We start from the raw sequence: 17,636 nt of genomic DNA, 5'->3' as shown, positions 1-17,636 counted from the left end.
TAGCGGGACCTGCTCTCCCTGCCTCTGTCCTGTAACCCTGGGCCAGGCACACGGCGCTGGTTGGTTCAGGGCCATCGTGACCATCTCCGGGGCTCTGCCTGCGGAAAGCCCTGCTGAGAAGTTGGACGTGCCGCAGTTCTGTGGGAGAGGACGTGGGACTGATTAGCGATGCCTGCCATGTGCTGGGGCAGGACTGGGGGCGCAATGGCACTGTTTGTGGTGCTGGGTGGCTCACTCCCTGGGAGGGTGTCTCCATGTCCCCCAGAGGGCCTTTCTGGGCCCAGACTCCTGCAGGCTGTGACCCTCGTGCTCCACTGCCCCTGCCCGCAGCTTGTCCTCCAGACACCTTCGGGAAGAACTGCAGCCTCTCCTGCGGCTGTCAGAACGGTGGGACCTGCGACCCTGTGACGGGTGCCTGCCGCTGCCCTCCTGGCGTCGGTGGGACCCGCTGTGAGGACGGTGGGTGCAGCCCCTCCTGGAACTCTGGAGCATCCCTGGGGTGGAGGAGACAGGACACAGCTTGGCAGCTGGCCTGCCAGCTTTCTCCTTGCCGCCTGCCTTCTGTGGGAGTGGAGAGGGGGAAGGCCGTACCATGGGAGTGGTGCAGCGTTTTCACTGTTTGCTTCTCCTGGGGCCCAACTGTAGCACCTGTTGACAACTTAGCAGAGTAGCACTTGTGCAGCGGGCACCCCTTTGAGGTAGTGAGCTCCCTGTCCCTGGAAGCATTCAAGTAGAGCTCTTTGATGGCTGCATGGGACAAGACCATTGTCCTTTCGGACTGCGAAGCGCCTACATTTTTGAAGGAATTCTAGGCTCCCCGTAAATAAGTCTCCCAGGCAGCTGATGCATCGCCTTTAAGTCTGCAGACATTTAAAATCCTGCCTCTTTTATTGGAGAGCATAGTTAAGGTATTGAGAACTTCCTGGCTTAGCGAGGGAGTAGTTTCAGTCCCTGGAAGCCATTCCTGCAGTTGTAGGGCTGGGCCTTGCAGGGCCTCCTGCTCCCTCTGGTGGGACTTCACGGCCACCCTTCCCTTTGAGATCTGCCCTCCACTTGAAGCTGCCTGTGTGCAGAGCTCTGAAGGGATCCCGGGCTCCTGGCAGGTTAAGGTTTTATGTTGTGCTTCTGCCTGCAACATGGCGGGGCTTCCCTGGGGCCTGGGTCTCCATGGGGTGTCCATGAGGGTCCTGTGGGGAAGTGCACCTGTGCAGGTGAGCCTGAGGCACCTATCCCGGGAGAGGCTGGGCGGGAGGGCTCCTCCTGGACTCCGGGCTCTCAGGGGTCTGGGGCTGTGTCCCTCCAGCCTCTGCCTCTGCCTTCCCGAGTCTGGCTTTCCTCTCCTTTCTCCTTCATGGATGCTCATGGGATTAGGATAACCTAGGAGGGTCTCATCCATAGGTCCCAGGGACTCAGACATGGATGCATGTTGGGGTGACCCTCTAGCTCCCTGCAGCCCTTCAGGAGGCAGGACAGGGCAGGACTGACCCTGAGGGATGCAGTCTGGGGAGGAAATCCAAAAGGCTTCTCCTGACCCGCGTTCCCCTGAGCTTGGGCCTGGGGCACTGGCCTCGTCTGGGGGACAGAGGTTGGGTTAGGTCACCACCGAGGGATGGGAGTCAGGATGCAGATGGGGGTCAGACGCAGACCGGGGTGAGGTCGTTATGCATCTCCCACGCGTATGCTGAAGAATGTGCTTGGCTTCACGCCCTGGGCTGTTCTCCAGACCACAGACGCTGGGGAGCCAGGCCAGCCAGGGCAGATGGCCACATCCATGGCTCATCTTGTGTCTGCCCTGTCCTCGTGGTGCCTTTGTCTGCCCCCTGGGCCCCTCCCTGTCTAGGATGCTGAGTCCTCAGGCTGCTAGTGGCCCTGCCCCAGTGGCCTGGGCCACTCCTAGCTCCTGTGCTCAGCATGGGGGATGCTTGGAGCATCTCCACGGGCAAGGGGACATGTCCAGGTGAGCACTCAAGAGGCCCTCTCTCGCAGGCTGCCCCAAGGGCTTCTACGGCAAGCAGTGCCACAAGAAGTGCCACTGTGCTAACCGTGGCCGGTGCCACCGCCTCTATGGGGCCTGCCTCTGTGATCCAGGGCTCTACGGCCGCTTCTGCCACCTGGGTGAGTCCCCTGCCCTGGCTGCCTGTGTCTGTGGGGACGGAGTGGCACTGTCTTAGGGCCGCTGCTCCTTGCTGCCCACACTATGGCTTGGGAGTGACCGTTCATCTGCAGGTGAGGACGTGGGGCTCCGAGGTACCCCCATGGGGATGCAGGCTCCACCCCAGGGACGCAGAACTGTATCCTCTGGACTGTGGGGGCCTTCAGGGCATCTGGGTGGGTGGTCCCCAGCCTTCTAATGCCTCCTGGTCCCAACCAGGCTAATGGGCAGGCAGCAGTGTGGGCAGGGGCAGGCCTCCCTCCCTGGAGCACAGGGTTCCCCTTGGCTCTTGGAATTTCCCAGCAGCAAAGATGAGTCCTGATCCCCAGTAGGGCTGGTGGAGAAAAGGTGGGTGACAATGAACATGTTATCTAGGTCCTCTGTACCCTACCTTGTAGAAGGGTCACTTAATGGGGGACGAGGAGGATTCTGAGAGGCTCCTGGCTGGGAAGTGGCATGACCCAGGGCAGGTGCCTAGACTCTGCTGGGACCCTGTGTCTCACCTGCAGAACAGGCTCAGTGGCCCCGTGCTCTGGACAGCAGTGTCTGGGGCAGGTAGGGCCTCTCCTGTGGGCCCTGGGGGCTGGTACGTGCAAGCAGGCAGACCCCCCTCTTGGTTCTGTGGGTGCAGCCTGTCCGCCGTGGGCCTTTGGGCCAGGCTGCTCTGAGGAGTGCCAGTGTGAGCAGCAGAACACGCTTGCCTGTGACCGGAGAGACGGCAGCTGTTCCTGCAAGGCAGGCTTCCAGGGCGAGCGGTGTCAGGACGGTGAGTGCGGGGTGGTGGGGTGGCGGGGTGGGGGTCCCCAGGCTGGCTGACCCTGCAGGCCCATCTCCTCTCACCCTCTGCAGAGTGTGCGCCAGGCTTCTTTGGGCCAGGGTGCCTGCAGGCGTGCACCTGCCCTCAGGGCGTGGCCTGTGACCCCTTCAGCGGCCAGTGTGAGAAGCAGTGTCCTGCCGGCTACCAGGGGAAGGGCTGCGACCAAGGTCAGTGGCGGGCCCCCACGATGCCCAGGGTCAGGAGGGGTGGGCCCCCAGAAGTGCTCTGAGCAGGAGGCTGAGTTCGCTATGCAGCCTGGTCCCGAGGACGCTTCTACCTGCCTTGGCCCCGTGTGGCTGCACAGTGGTGACTCGCATTGGCCTGCCTGTCCCCGGTGTGCTGGTCGGGCCTGCTGAGACAGGAGTGGGTCTGTGTGCCCAGGGCCTGGCCCAGGGAAGGGGTCGTGCCCCCCAACATTGTTGTCTCCTTACTCACCCCTCCACTCGCTAGTGTGCCGGCATCTGGGGTGCTGGCACTTCTTCCTGGTGGGTCTGCGTTTGCGGGATCTGGGAAGCTGCCTGAAGTGTAGACTAGGGCTGGAGGTGCAATTTGGGGTGTGGAGCATGGTGCACGCAGTGTGGTGCGTGGTACGTGGAGTGCAGTGTATGGTGTGTGGTGCACGGAACTTGGTGCACAGAGCATGGAGCGTGGTGTGTTGTGTGTGGAGCATGAGTAAGGCCCTCCGCATGGCTGCCCTGGTCTGGGGGTGGAGGGAAACGGTGCAGGATGGTGAGCACGGCTGGAGGCTCGGTCCACATTCATACTCCAGGCAGATGTGGGGGGAGGAGCACTCTCAGCAGGAGTCCTGGGGTGGCCCAGCCCCATTCACAGGGTGCAGGCAGCTGGGGACCTCCCATGGCACGAGGTGTGCGCACTGTCCACACCTGTTGACCCCTGGTGTATGGGGACCACCGGACCTGCAGGGTGACTGTTGTGAGCATGCCTGGGGACCGACTGTCTCGACCTTCCCCTAGCCTTGGCCTGTCCCCTATAGGCAATGAGGAGGGGCCCTGGGGCCCCAGTCTGAGCCAAGGGGTCTGTGTCTCCCTCTGCACCCAGGCCACATCCCTCCAGAGTGTGGTCCTGGAGATCACAGCGATGGTCCCCTGCAGGGCTCTTGGGTCCCAGGGGTCTAGGAGAGGAGTGTGGGGTGCTGGGAACCCAACCTAGACCCCCCCCAGCCCCACGTGCAGCACAAGGGGCTCCATGGTGTCTGATGCCCTTCAGCACCTGCTTTCCTGTCTTCCTGTCTGGACCCCTGACCCTTCTCTGGCTTCCCCTCGATCTCAGTGGACACTCAGGAGTGCTTGTGCACATGAGCCCATGGGCACACGGGTACCTGCTCCCCATCCTGCAGCGACCAGGAGGTCTCCCTGGAGAAGCAGCCGTCCTGCCCACCGCCACCCTGCCCTGCTGGTCTACTTTCTCTCATTTCTCCTGTTTTCTGGGCAGTCCCCTGTGCCCTGAGGATGCCCCCCAGGAAACGCTATACGTGGTCTTCTAGGAACGATGGGCTCCCCACTGTTGTCTGGTCTGCAAAGATTTACAGCCCAAATGCTTGTCTGCCAGGCTCCCTGCAGCCCGACGGGACCACTTCAGCTGATGCTGTGAGGGCTTCCGTTCCCTGGTCCCCTGTGGGGAAGCCTGTGGGCACCTCCCATTCTGCGGGTCCTGTAGACGCTGTGGACCCTGTGGAGGCTGGTGGGTGCCCGTGGGTGATGTGCCCTCAGGACGGGGTTCACTAGGCTGTGCCCTCTTCCCTGGAGCCCCTTTGCCCGCCGTGGAAAGCCCCTAGGCTGGGACTCCACCCATCCCGCTGACACTCCTCCCCAGGGCACCGTGTGTTCCCCCCACACCCCCAGGAGTGCTCTGCTTAGTGGCTCCGTGTCTGTGTCTGCCTTCTTGGGCCTGTAAGAGCTTTCCTGGCAGCTCAAGCGGAGGAGCTGCAGGGCTTCCCAGGGTTACTGGGATTGGTGGGCTGTGGGAGAGGTTGCACCCAGGCTGGTCAGGGGCTCCCAGTGCCAGGGGTTCGGCACGTCCTCAGGGGGGACACAAGGGTCCTGGCACCCACATTCTTTGCTGTGGCCCTGCTGTGGGCACAGAGCACCCCAGCCAGTGCTCAGGAGGCCCTCACTCCTTGGTCTCTGCTCTTACCTGGGGTCTTGCCGAGCAGAGGTGTGGGGGACCCAGTACTCTAGGAGGCCCCCACCTGATGCCCATGACAGCCTCCAACCTGCTGGGAGAGGGCCACTGAGGGTAAAGTGGTGTATGCAGACCCCCACCCCATCCCACCCCATGCTCTTTGGAGATCTGAGACCAAGGGACCAGACTTGTCCTGGGTGACCTGGCAGGGTGGGGACAGTGGTGCCTGCAGGCTATGCCAGGGAGGGGGAAGGAAAGAGGCAGAGCTGCCTCCAGCTTGCTCCAGTGCCCTCCAGGATGGCCCCGTGGTGCTGGGTGCCCACAGAGTCTGCTCAGCACCCCCTCCCTTCCATGCACCATCAGCCCAAGCAGGCCCCTCCTGGCTGTGTGCTCCCGTGGTTGCCCAGGGGACCCTGGCTGTGCCCAGCAGCCCCGCTGGGGCAGGGGGCAGCTCCACAAGCAGGTGGCTGAGGCCTTCTCATTCTTTCTGGCAGAGTGCCCAGCAGGGACATTCGGTGTGAACTGCTCTGGCTCCTGTTACTGTGGGGGGGCCCCCTGCGACCGGGTTACGGGGCAGTGCCTGTGCCCTCCAGGGAAAACTGGGGATGACTGTGGGGCAGGTGAGTGGCAGCAGTGTCCTGCGATACCCCCCACCTCCCCTGCCATTTGACTCTGGGTGGTCCCAATCCTGGACCAAGTTTGGGGACCCCAGCCTGGACCACGATGGGTCCTGCATACCCCAGGCCTGTCCTTAACAGCTGGGAGCCCACACCAAACCACCCTTGGGTCTGGACTGGGGTGTCTGTGCTGACCTGGGTGGCCACACCCCATTGAGGGGTGCACGGGGACCCTGTCAGCTGGGGTGTCAGGTTGGCCAGCAGAGCCCCTAGCCCTCCCTGGGGGCTGTGGTTTGCCCTCCAGGCTGCCTGCCCACCACATGGGCATCTCCCATCCCGTGATGGGCTTCCTGTTTTGCTTTCTGAGCTGTCCCAGAGCAAGGACTCATCTTCTGGGGGTGGTGCTCTGCAGCCTGCAGCCCATGAAAGTTGGGAGCTCCCATGACCCCCCTCCTCCTCCCCTGGGCCAGCTTAGTTGGCAGCAGCAGTTCCCAGTCCTAGGCTATGATGGAGGCCCTGGGATGGGGCAGGAGACTGACTGCCTGTGGGATGGGGGGTGCCTAGATTGTCCCGAGGGCCGCTGGGGGCTCGGCTGCCAGGAGATCTGCCCAGCGTGTGAGCATGGAGCTGCCTGTGAGCCTGGGACTGGAGCCTGCCTGTGCCGCCCCGGCTACGTGGGCAGCCGCTGCCAGGACAGTGAGTATGGTGTCCCCCAACCTGCAGTACAGTCAGCCCTTCGCCTGTGCCCTCAGCCGCCCCTCCACACTTACACTCCCTGGTCCCGCAGCGTGCCCAGCAGGCTGGTTTGGGCCTGGCTGCCAGATGAGATGTTCCTGCGCCAATGATGGGCTCTGCCACCCAGTCACTGGGCGTTGCAGCTGTGCCCCTGGATGGACCGGCCTCAGCTGCCAGAGAGGTAGGTGGCGCAGAGTGTGGGGGCTGGGGGCCTGGCCTGGCCACGGTGCCCACGCCTCTGCTGGGCCCGGGAAGGCTGACGCGGGCTGTGTTGCAGCCTGTGACGGTGGGCGCTGGGGACCTGACTGCAGCCACCCCTGCACCTGCAGCCCAGGCCACGGGAGTTGCGACGCAGTCAGTGGCCTGTGTGTGTGTGAGGCCGGCTACACAGGCCCTCGGTGTGAACAGCGTGAGTCCTGGCCCACCCACAGCCATGCTCCCACACACAGGCATGCATATACATGCACCCATGCACATATGTGCCGGGGTCCTGGTCCTGCCCTTCTGTCCACGGTATGGGCAGGGGGCTCCTCCCCTGAGCTCCCTCAGCTCCCTTGTCCCGCTAGGCCCAGCTCCCAGCCCCTGCCTACCTGAGCCTGTCAGGTGCACCCGGAGCAGCAGGCAGGGAGAGCAGGGAGCAGGTCCCTGGAGGGGGGCAGGGTTGAGGGCCGTGACCTTCCGTGTATGCCTCCCGCCCTCCCCTGGGGCAGGGGTTCCCAGTGTCAGCTCCAAGGGTCATGCCTGGGGGGCCTACCTCCCCACAGTGGGGGGGCCTCAATCTTTAGCCAGGCAAGGAGGAGGTTGAGGCAGGTGGGTGAGCCCCCCTGCCCCAGGACTGCCCTACAGACCCATCCCCCGGCTCGGATGGTGGAGGCGCAGGCGGGTCCGGGTCAGTCTCACCCTCTCCAGCTGACGGTGGGCCGGGGTTGTGTGTCTCAGGATGTCCCCAGGGCCACTTTGGGCCGGGCTGTGGGCGGCAGTGCCAGTGTGAGCATGGGGCGGCCTGTGACCACGTCAGCGGGGCTTGCACCTGCCCGGCCGGCTGGAGGGGAGCCCTCTGTGAACGCGGTGAGCTGGGGCATGTGCCAGGGCTGGCGGGCAGACCCCATCACCCTGGCCATCTCCCATCACCGCCTGCTCTCTGCAGCCTGCCCTGCGGGCTTCTTCGGCCTGGATTGCCGTGGTGTCTGTGACTGTGCCGCTGGAGCCCCCTGTGACTCTGTGAGCGGCTCCTGCCTCTGCCCTGCTGGCCGCCAAGGTCCCCGCTGTGACCAGGGTGCGTGAGGCCCAGGTGGCCCTGAGAGCTCTGGGAGAGGGGCCAGGGCCACTGTGCCAGGCTCACTTCTGGGGCCTCTTCCCGGGTTCTGAAGCTGCCAGGTGGCCACTTTGGAAACGCTGCTTTGCTCACAACATGCCAGCATGTTGGTCCCTCTATGTGGCCGCCATGAGGGGTGCCCAGGCTGGAGGGAAGGGAAGATTGCCCAGCTGCCCCAGATCTACCGCAGCCCCTCCCGGGGGGCTGACCTCCAGACCCCTGACCTTCCCCTCCCTCTTGCAGCCTGCCCTGCCCACACCTTTGGGCACAACTGCAGCCAGACCTGCTCCTGCTTTAATGGGGCCTCCTGCGACCCTGTCCATGGACAGTGCCACTGTGGCCCTGGCTGGATGGGTCCCACCTGCCTGGAAGGTAAGCCCCCACCACCGAGGAGGGAGTGTTTTAGGAGCAAAGGACCCACCCCAGCAGCCTGGGACCAGGGATTGTGTCTGCCTCTCTGTGGGCCACGCAGGGTCACATGGGCGTGGGGTGACATGGGTCTCATAAGGACTGATGGGCAAGGAGGGCCTGTGGCACACCCCCTCACAGGGCACCTGGCACCAGAGGATGGGCAGGAAGGTGGTGAGGTCAGTGGCCTGGGGTGGCCTGGGGCAGGTGTCTTAGAGCAATTCTCCCCACAAAGTCTGGTGTTGGGTTTTGGGGTGGACTGGAACATGCAGAACCTCTGGGCAGAGGTGTCGGGCCCGCTGGGTCCAGCTGCAGGGGTGCTGCATGTGCTCCCTTCCTCCCCTAGCCTGCCCCACGGGCTCATACGGCCAGAACTGTCAGCACACCTGCCTCTGCCAGCACGGAGGCACCTGTGACCCTGTCTCAGGCCACTGCACGTGCCCGGAGGGCTGGACTGGGCTGGCCTGCGAGGAGGGTGAGCACGGGGCAGGAGGAGGAGGGGGTGGGGGAGCCCCGGGGCCAGGGTTGGGTGCCCCGAAGTATCCTGGCACACCCCTACCCTCTGTGGGCAAAGATGGCTTTCTCCCGGTGGGGGTGGCATCCTGGCTGTGGCCACAGGTCTGTGGTGTGACCAACGCAGGCCCCTCTCTTCAACGACACGGGGCCCAAGGGTCTGGGTGGAAGAAGCATGGCGGGGTGGGGGCGCTGGTCTCCTTGGCCATGAGGGCGTACAGCACTCCTGGGGTGCCCTGCCCTGCAGAGTGCCTCCCTGGACACTTCGGAGCCGGCTGCAAGCACAGTTGCAGGTGTCTCAACGGTGGTGACTGTGACCGGCATTCAGGCCGCTGCCTCTGCCCAGCTGGCTGGACCGGGGACCAGTGTCAGAGCCGTGAGTGGGCAGGGTTGGGAGCTGGAGGCGAGGGGAAGGCCAGGAGGCCCCTCTGGGCCCGTTGGGGGGTGGCCTCAGCCTTGCTCCAGGGTGGAGGGCCCCGTGAGGTGGTCACTTGGCAGGTGGGGTCAGGGGCTACCATCGAGCTCCCAGGGTCCCCTGTGGGGGGCTGGGGTGGTTTGGCCCTGCTTGAACCCCCACAGCAGGACTCAACCCTCTGCCTTGTCTCACCCACCCCAGCCTGTGCTGAGGGTACGTTTGGGGCACGCTGTGAGGAGCACTGTACCTGCCGGCGGGGGGCCACCTGCCACCATGTCACGGGGGCCTGCCTCTGCCCCCCAGGATGGAGAGGTTCGCGGTGTGAGAACGGTGAGCCCCTCGGCTCCGCCAGCTCCCATGGGACTGACTGCTCGGGTGGAGGGGGGTTCCCTCCAGGCTGCACTGGCCCCAGGGCTCCCCACCACCCCCTGCACGTGGCTTCCTGCAGCCTGCCCGCACGGCTGGTTTGGAGAGGCCTGTGCCCAGCGCTGCCAGTGCCCACCCGGCGCCGCCTGCCACCACATCACTGGGGAGTGTCGTTGTCCACGAGGCTTCACAGGGCCTGGTTGTGAGCAGGGTAGGTGACCCCACCTGGGGAGGGGACAGAGTGGCTGGTAACTGAGGCTGCAGGGACCCCCGAGCCGCACCAAAACCTTCACCCCCAGGAGGGGGCCGTGCGGTGGGCAGCGTTCCTGAGCTAGGCCAGGATTGACCTCTGCCGCCTGCACCCAGCCTGCCCCCCCGGCACCTTTGGGGAGAGCTGTGGGCAGAAGTGCCATTGTCCCGGTGAGAACCAGGCCTGCCACCCTGCCCTGGGCACGTGTGTGTGTGCCGCCGGCTACCACGGCTCCGGCTGCCGGCAACGTGAGTGCTGCCCTGCCTCTTCCCTGGCTGTCCTCAGAGGGGCTGCTCAGCTGGGGTGTGTGGGGGGGCACCGGGGGCTGTGTGCCCTAGGGGGCGAGGCCCAGCCTCTGGCAACACCCCTATCCCTGCAGGGTGCCCCCCTGGGCGCTTCGGGCCTGGCTGTGAGCAGCCATGTGGGTGTCTCAACGGGGGCTCCTGTGATGCGGCCACTGGGGCCTGCCTCTGCCCTGCTGGGTTCCTGGGGGCCTACTGCAGTCTGCGTGAGTGGCCGGGGAGAGGGCTGCGTGGATGGGGAGGGAGAGGGTGGCAGCTCCCCGCACCTCGGTGCTCAGGGCCCCCCAGCCTGTAGGGAGGATAGCCCCCCGACCATCTGTGTCCCTGATCCTCCTGCTGGGCCTGTGTCAGGCTGGGCTAAAGTAGGGGGGGTGTCAGTGTGACCTCAGTGATCCTGCCGGCCAGCTCTGGCCCCTCTGCCTCCCCGCCGCTGGCCATGCCCTGCAGAGGGAAGGGGACCTGGCAGCAGTGGCCACCCTCCTGTCCCCTCCCGGCAGCCTGTCCACAGGGCCACTTCGGCCCCGGCTGTGCGCACGTGTGCGGGTGTGGGCAGGCCGTAACCTGTGACCCCGTGACCGGCAGCTGCGCCTGCCCCCCAGGAACGACTGGCACCCACTGTGAGCATGGTGAGTGCCCACGTGGCCCCCCCTTCTGCATGTCACAGATGTTGCTGGATCAGCCCTGGGGAGGGGCGCCGGTGGGGTGAAGCCGAGGGTCCCCTGATGGGAGCCAGGCCCTAGAGCCGGGTGGTGCCGTCACATGAACACTCTCTGTCAATCCCCTCAAGTGGCTGGTGGGGGCTGAACAGGTTCCAACCCGGAGCCTTCTAGTGGGAGGGCCCAGTGGCTATTTTGTCTGAGGACAGGTGGGCTCCCTGGCTCATGTGCCCGTGGCACAGGGTCCTGCTGGCCCTTCCTGCTGGGCCCCCAGGTGGAGGGCAGCCTGGAGCACAGGGCCTAGTGGAGAACAGGGGTGCCCCAGGAGCAGTCATGGGCCTCCCACCTATGATGGCACCCCGGCCCCCATGGCCACAACTATGGCCCTGTGGCCTGGCTCCCACACCCTGGTGGATAGAGCGCTGTGCCATCCTATGGTTCTTATCAAGGGTCAGTGACCACACCCCTCCCTAATTCTTAGCTAGTGGCAGCAGTCATAAGCCCTGTGTCCTGGCAGCAGCTAGACCACATCCCTCCCTCCAGGGAAGTATGGCAGCTGCAGGCCAATCAGATTACAATCAGGGGCCGCGTGCAGTGCCTGGCAGCCCAGCTGCCTCAGCTTGGAGGATGCACCAGTGCAGAGGGCCACCACCTCCAGGAAGGCTTCCCTAACCCGCTCCTGCCACCTGGGCAGGCACTCCCTGCCCCTCCTTGGCGCTCAGGGAGGCCTTGTGTTTGCCGAGAAGATGGATGGATGGGCAGGGCACAGCTGGTGTCCCTCCCTGGCATGTGTGTGTCTGAGGGCAGAGACTGGCCCCAGGAGGCCCCGGGAAGGTTTGTGGAATGAAGGCCAGATGTGGTGGGGACGTGTCTCCAGAGTGTGTCCAGCCCTGGGCAGAGCTCTGAGCGCTGCTGGACTTCTGCCCCCAGGCTGCCCTCAGAACCGGTTTGGGGTGAACTGTGAGCGCGTGTGCTCCTGCAGAAACGGGGGCCTGTGCCATGCCTCCGACGGCAGCTGCTCCTGTGGCCTAGGCTGGACAGGGCCAAACTGCGAGCAGGGTGAGTGTGTGGGCCCACCGACAGGGCCATGTCCCATCCCTGAGCCAACTGGAGGGTCGGGGCCTATGGGGACAGGAGGGCTGCCGGGGGCTGGGCAGGGCCCCAAGGTCACCTGAATCAGGCTAGTTCCCCGGGGGCTGTCCCTCGGGCCCCCTGCTCTACCTGCTGGCTCTCCCCCAGCCTGCCCTCCTGGTCACTACGGTGCTGCCTGCCGTCTGGAGTGCTCTTGCCAAAACAACGGCACATGTGAGCCCACCACGGGTGCCTGCCGCTGTGGCCCTGGCTTCTACGGCCAGGCCTGCCAGCATGGTGAGTCCTGGGGTGGGGAGGCCGCTGGCCCTGTCCCTCCCCGTGGTGGCTGGTGAGCTAAGGCCTGACCCCGCTTACTGTGGGACTCCCAGGCCAGAGGCGCTGGGCTTGGGTCACAGGAGAGCATGTGGACCTCCCTCCTGACCCTCAGCCATGATGGCGGGCCGGGCCTAGGTGGAGAGAGGGGGAGCACAAGCCTCTGAACCAGGTCCTTTGCTCACCCTGCGTGAACGGACATAGGGGCTCTAACTGCGGTGTCCTTCAGCCTGTCCCCCCGGCTTCCATGGGGCTGGCTGCCGGGCAGCGTGTGAGTGTCAGCATGGAGCGTCCTGCGACCCGGTCAGTGGCCAGTGTGTCTGCCCTGCTGGCTTCTACGGCCAGCTCTGTGAGAAGGGTGAGTGCCCGCTGCTCCCACGTGCTCCCCTGGCCCTGTCCAGTTGGGCATGGGACAGGAGGGGACACGGAGTCTGCTGCCCCCCTGCAGGGTGTGAACCAGGCTCCTTCGGAAAGGGTTGCCGTGAGCACTGTGACTGTGAGATGGGGGCAGCCTGCGACCCCATCACCGGCCAGTGTCTTTGTCCCCCAGGGCGCACAGGGGCCACCTGTGACCTTGGTGAGTCTGGGTCCCGCTTGGCAGGGCACGGGGGCGGGCCTCAGCGGGGGTGTGAGCATTGCTTGTGTAAGGGGAGCCTCAGCTGTGTTCTGGCTGGGGCACTGTGCCCCCTGTGCCCATCCTGTCCCTCTGCAGGGGGTGCCCAGCATGCAGCTCCTGCTCAGAGTTGTCAAGGCCACATGCTGCTCTCTGGCCAGGATGGGGGCACAGTGAGGTGGGAGGGGTGCCCTCCCAAGCTGCCAGCCTGCCTGGGCGTAGGAGGGACTGTCTGGCACAGGCTGCGTATGCAACCTCATGGCTGACCTTATGGTTGTGTGTTGCTTGACCCGGGGAGGAGTGTCCCTGGCTGCCGGGCCCCCTTTGCCAGCCCCTGGGGCTGGGCAGGGACGTGGGGTGATGATGCCGGGCAGGTGCTTTCCCACATGGGAGCTCACACAGGGCAGGCAAAGTGAGGCCTGAGAGGCCTGTGCTCCCTTGCACCCCCGCACAGAGGGCCTGGGGTCCCCTGGTGGGGGCAGGCAGGACTGGCACTCAGGCCCGTCTCTCCCTCTCCCTTCACCTTAGACTGCAGACCTGGCTTCTTCGGGCCGGGCTGTGCCCTGCGCTGTAGCTGTGGGGGTGGCGCTGCCTGTGACCCGGTCAGTGGGCAGTGCCGCTGCATGGATGGCTACATGGGCCCCACCTGCCAGCAAGGTGAGCCAGGTTTCCAAGGGGGAGGTGGGAGGATGACATGCTCGCTATTTCTGCCCCCTACACACATCGGGATGGCCAGGGCAGGACAGCTGGCGAGAGTGTTGCCATCCCTGCACAGTCGGTGCCCGTGGCTTCTTGCAGGGGAGGCGGGGACCTCGCAGCTGCTGAATGGTGGGGCAAGGTTGTGCCACACCAGCAACCCCCAGCAGCCCTCTGCTCCCGTGTAGGTGGGCTCTGACCCAGCCCTGCACGCATACTCACCCCTGTGTGTGCACGCCAGCACCTGCCCGTCCCCCATCCCCCTGGGTGGTGGGGGCAGGTGTAGTGACGGCACCTTGGGCTCTCAGCCCTCACGGCCTGGGGGGAAACATGCATCTGCATGCCAAGCTTGGGGGGGTGCCCTGGAGTCCCCCAGTCAGCTTGCCGAGGCCCGACCTGGACAGGACACGTCTGCTGAGAGGGTCGGGTCTGGGGCCGGTGAGGACGGCTCTATAGACAGTGGGGATTCCAGACAGGTCCACAGCCTGGGAACCTCAAGTGTGGGCTGACGTGTGCGTTTTTGAGCCTCTGGGAGGCAGCTCAGGACTGTTAGGGGCCATAGGGCGGCAGTGGGGGGATCTCACTCTGGCAGTGGAAGCCTGGCTGGGGCTGCCCATGGCGGCACCTGGTGGTCATCTATGGTACTGCGCCCCAGGCCCTGGGTGGTCCTGACCTCAGGGATTGCAGCTGGGGTCTGCGACCTGGGTCACCCCTGAGGCTGTGCTGGTTTGGAGTCCTGGGCCCTGCCCCCTGCTCCCTGCCCTGAAGCTGACTGTCTGGCTTCTAGTAAAGCACCTCCCAGCCCATCATGCTGCTGGGCTGGGGGGACTGGGAGCTTTCATTTGGGGAGGAGGAGAGGCCCCCCCTTTGTATATTTGCATAGGAGGGAGGGGGAGGCTTTGCTGAGAGGGCCTGTGAGCCTAGGGGGAGAGTGGTGTTTGCATCTGGTGGCCTCGCTGGCCTGTGACCAGCAGACTGAGCCCAGAGGAGGGAGGAGGATTGTGCTCTCATATAACGTGGGTCCCACAAGGCAGCCAGCGATCCAGAGCCTGGACCTCAGAGATGAGGCCGGGCGAAAGCTGGGGAGGAAGTGGGGCCATCTCCCCTCCATTGGGCTGGAGCTGGAGGGGCAGGAGGGGACACGTGAGTGTGAGCCCAGAACTCTGGCAGCTTCAAAACGTCCACCTGCCCTGGAGCTGACCTTCTTTCCCCCTGTCCCCTACAGTGGCCTCACAACCAGCTCATGGACCAGCACTCAGGCTCAGCAGCGGGGCAGAGAAACACTAGCTCAGAGGCAGCCCCCAGCAGGCCCGTCTTCTAAGTACCTTGGTGATGACTGAGGAGGGGTGCCCGTGGGCCAGGACTTCAACCCCAGCCTTATCTTCTGGGGCTATGCCCAGCCCTGCGGCCTCTCACTGGGCAAGGATCAGCTGGCCATGGGGAGGGAGGCCCTGCCTGGCCTAGCTTAAGGGGCCCAGGCTCGTGCCAGGCCTCGGGCTGCACAGCCACACAGCTGCGCGGGCCGCATGTGCTGATGAAGCCGGCCACCCACCCCTTGCCCCCTGCCCTCCCCGTCCCCGCACCGACCCCTCCACAGCCCTGGGTCAGGACCCAGGGTCCTTGGGGACAGCTATAGGCAGGGGGCAGTTCTTCTGGTGCTAGGCCCTGGGACCCTTGCGCTCAGCCTGTTTCCTTGGAATTGCAGCCGCTGTATTTATGTAAAAGTATTTATGGGCAGCTGGCCACCCCCATGCACCCCGGGCAATGCCCGTCCCAGGCAACCCCGCTGCGGGACTTTGGGGCATGCAGGGCCTCTGGGTGGCAGGCTCTGTACATGTGAAACCCAGAAACTTAAGAAAGAAGCCACCACTTCCTTGTGGCCTGTGTGTCCATTGCTTTGGGCTCCTTGCACCGGCCCTCCCAAGTGTGCCAGCCTGTATGTTTGGACAGGAACCTCTCCCAGACCAGGGAGGCCCCACAGGCACCTGGCCCCTCCCTGGGGGTGGAGGTTGCGCATGAGGAGAGATGGCGTTTGTCCTGGTTTCTGGTGCTCTAGAGGGGCCTGCAGAGGGGCTGGTCTGGGAGGGAGTATGGCCCCATGGGGAGGGGCTGGCCTGAGGGCAGTGGTGATGGGGGGGCAACATGGTACCCCCCTCCTGTCTTCAGGGTGGAAACAGCAGAGGGGGGTGAAGAGCGTCCCAGGGGCAGGGTGACCAGTGGGCTGGGTTGGACCCAGATGGCCACACCAGGCACTTAGGGTCTGGGCGGTAGTCCCATGTGTCCACCACGTCTACACCAGCCCAGCTAGTGGATACCCTCAAGGCAGAGGATCTCAGGGAGGAAAATAAGGAGGATTCTAGTAGCCACAGCCCCTCAAATAGACGAGGGAACAGCCTGTGGCAGAAAAAGCCAAGTTAGTGCGCTGTAGTGTCAAGGGTTTCAGATAAGTGTAGTGAATGCCCCAGGAAGAGACACGGAGCCAGCCTGCAGGACAAGAGAGCCAGGCTGCTGAAGAAGCAGTTTCAGGAGCTGCAGTGATGAGGGCCCGGGAGGGAGCTGCGGGGCGCAGCCTGGCGCTGCCTGGACAGCAGGCTCTCTGGTCTTGGCCATGGTGCTGGGTGGGGGGTGGGGGTGCAAGCTGCTGGGGGGGGGGGTGTGCAGCTGGGTTGGGGGCTCTCTAGTCCCCAGTGCACTGTTGGGAGGCTCGGAGGGAGAGGACGCCACAGGAGGTTAATGGAAATGAATGAAGGGAGATCCGTCTAATTGAAGCTCTGGAGCAAGAAGAAAAACATTGAGGTGAAGCCACCAGGTCTCAGGGCAGGTGAATGGTCTCAGGCAGAAGGTGAATGGTCTCAGACTGAAGGAATGCAACACCGTAGAACAGAAATAAAAAAGCCACGATCTAAAGAACTTTCAGGAAATCACCAGCAAGGAGAAATCCTAGAGCACCCAGGAAAGGAGAACAGAAATCTGTGTGGCATCAGACTTCACAGCGAAACCCTGGGAACCAGGACCCCGATGTTCTGTTGTCACAGTGCTAAAGAAAAAGTTTTGAAAGTTGACATGTGTATGTGCTGTTGAAGTATCTGAAAAATAAAACCCGGTTCCTCTCGGGGTTTAACCCTCCAGAGCCAGACCTGGAGACGGACCCAGAGGATGCTCTCCAGCAAGGAGAGAGAGAACCCCAGCAGGTGTGCTGAGAGATTCCCCAGGATGTCTCCTGCATCACCTTGTCCCAGAGAGAACCAAATATTCACAGTGACCACGAGCGTGCAGGGCAGGGGTGGAGAGAGTGTGCTGGGTCCCTCCCTCTGGCGAGGGGCGCCGACAGACCATGGACAGTCGCGCTGGCAAGGCGAGTAGGCCTGTGTGCAGACATGTCTTACTAAGACAGGTGTCCTCCTGCAAGGACAGGACGGGTAGCCTTTCAGCCACCTGCAGGACGGCCTCGCTCCAGTGGAAGGAGGAAGAATGGAGCAGAGTGAGAAAGTACATCAGTAAAGCCCACAAATGGGTACAAGGGACGCTCAAAACGCAGACGCGTCTAATGCAGCTGAACAGGATTTTCACTGTTAAAGACTTCCCTAGAGGGATGGACGTGGAAGCCTACAGAGTCCATCAAAAGCTGGGGTGGGAGTTTTAATGTTTCGGGCTGAAAAGCGTAATGAGAAGTGGTTGTGTATAAATCCACGCACGGATGTATGCACGTTAACAGCGGAGGCTTGGAAATCCATAGAACTGACGCTATAAGAGCTCAAATGAACTTTGCCAACTGGAGATTTTAACGTGTTCTTAAAAAAAAAAACCCAAAACACACAACCCATAAACAGGTTAAGCAAACAGACGCAAGCAGTGATAAAACTTTAGTAGGATTTAACACAGATGGTTTATACGTATCTATGCTCATATTCACGCATTTGTTATATTCTATGCATAGAATTCGTATCTATTTAAACTTCACACAGATGGAGAATGATCCACATAAAAGTCGAAATTCCTCTGAAAATGAATAAGGAAGAAAAGTAGCGAGATGGATGATTTTTCTGAACACAGAGAAGATACAAGAGGAAGAATTAATACACAAACATGACAGAGATATAAAAGTTATAGGAGTGACCACATACAAGTAACTTGGCTTTTTTTTTTTTTTTTTTTAATGGGCAGGTTTTGAGGGAAAATACGAAACGCCAGGATTGGTGTTGGTAGAAATGAAAAAAACTTGAATAAACTAAATA

At 63.1% G+C, this 17,636-nt stretch overlaps 1 protein-coding gene across 1 annotated transcript in view; it reads left to right on the top strand.

Annotated features, from left to right (window-relative positions):
- The window catches only part of MEGF6 (multiple EGF like domains 6), an 86,893-nt gene extending 71,619 nt beyond the window's left edge, over positions 1–15,274 (top strand). The window contains exons 16-39 of the mRNA XM_041773029.1: positions 331–459; positions 1,987–2,115; positions 2,784–2,918; positions 3,002–3,136; positions 5,606–5,731; positions 6,293–6,424; positions 6,516–6,644; positions 6,741–6,872; positions 7,403–7,531; positions 7,611–7,739; positions 8,022–8,150; positions 8,533–8,661; positions 8,947–9,075; positions 9,316–9,444; positions 9,563–9,691; positions 9,847–9,978; positions 10,110–10,238; positions 10,530–10,658; positions 11,619–11,747; positions 11,928–12,056; positions 12,322–12,450; positions 12,541–12,669; positions 13,234–13,362; positions 14,627–15,274. Of these exons, the coding sequence (XP_041628963.1) occupies positions 331–459; positions 1,987–2,115; positions 2,784–2,918; positions 3,002–3,136; positions 5,606–5,731; positions 6,293–6,424; positions 6,516–6,644; positions 6,741–6,872; positions 7,403–7,531; positions 7,611–7,739; positions 8,022–8,150; positions 8,533–8,661; positions 8,947–9,075; positions 9,316–9,444; positions 9,563–9,691; positions 9,847–9,978; positions 10,110–10,238; positions 10,530–10,658; positions 11,619–11,747; positions 11,928–12,056; positions 12,322–12,450; positions 12,541–12,669; positions 13,234–13,362; positions 14,627–14,688 (3,047 nt within the window). The 3' untranslated portion in view covers positions 14,689–15,274. The remainder of the gene's footprint in view (positions 1–330; positions 460–1,986; positions 2,116–2,783; positions 2,919–3,001; positions 3,137–5,605; positions 5,732–6,292; positions 6,425–6,515; positions 6,645–6,740; positions 6,873–7,402; positions 7,532–7,610; positions 7,740–8,021; positions 8,151–8,532; positions 8,662–8,946; positions 9,076–9,315; positions 9,445–9,562; positions 9,692–9,846; positions 9,979–10,109; positions 10,239–10,529; positions 10,659–11,618; positions 11,748–11,927; positions 12,057–12,321; positions 12,451–12,540; positions 12,670–13,233; positions 13,363–14,626) is intronic.
- The last annotated feature ends 2,362 nt before the right edge of the window (positions 15,275–17,636 follow it).

The sequence above is a fragment of the Vulpes lagopus genome, chromosome 10, assembly GCF_018345385.1.
Source record: "Vulpes lagopus strain Blue_001 chromosome 10, ASM1834538v1, whole genome shotgun sequence".
Classification (NCBI taxonomy): domain Eukaryota; kingdom Metazoa; phylum Chordata; class Mammalia; order Carnivora; family Canidae; genus Vulpes; species Vulpes lagopus.
Note: the sequence above shows the minus strand (reverse complement) of the source record. Positions and strands in the feature narration are given on the sequence as shown.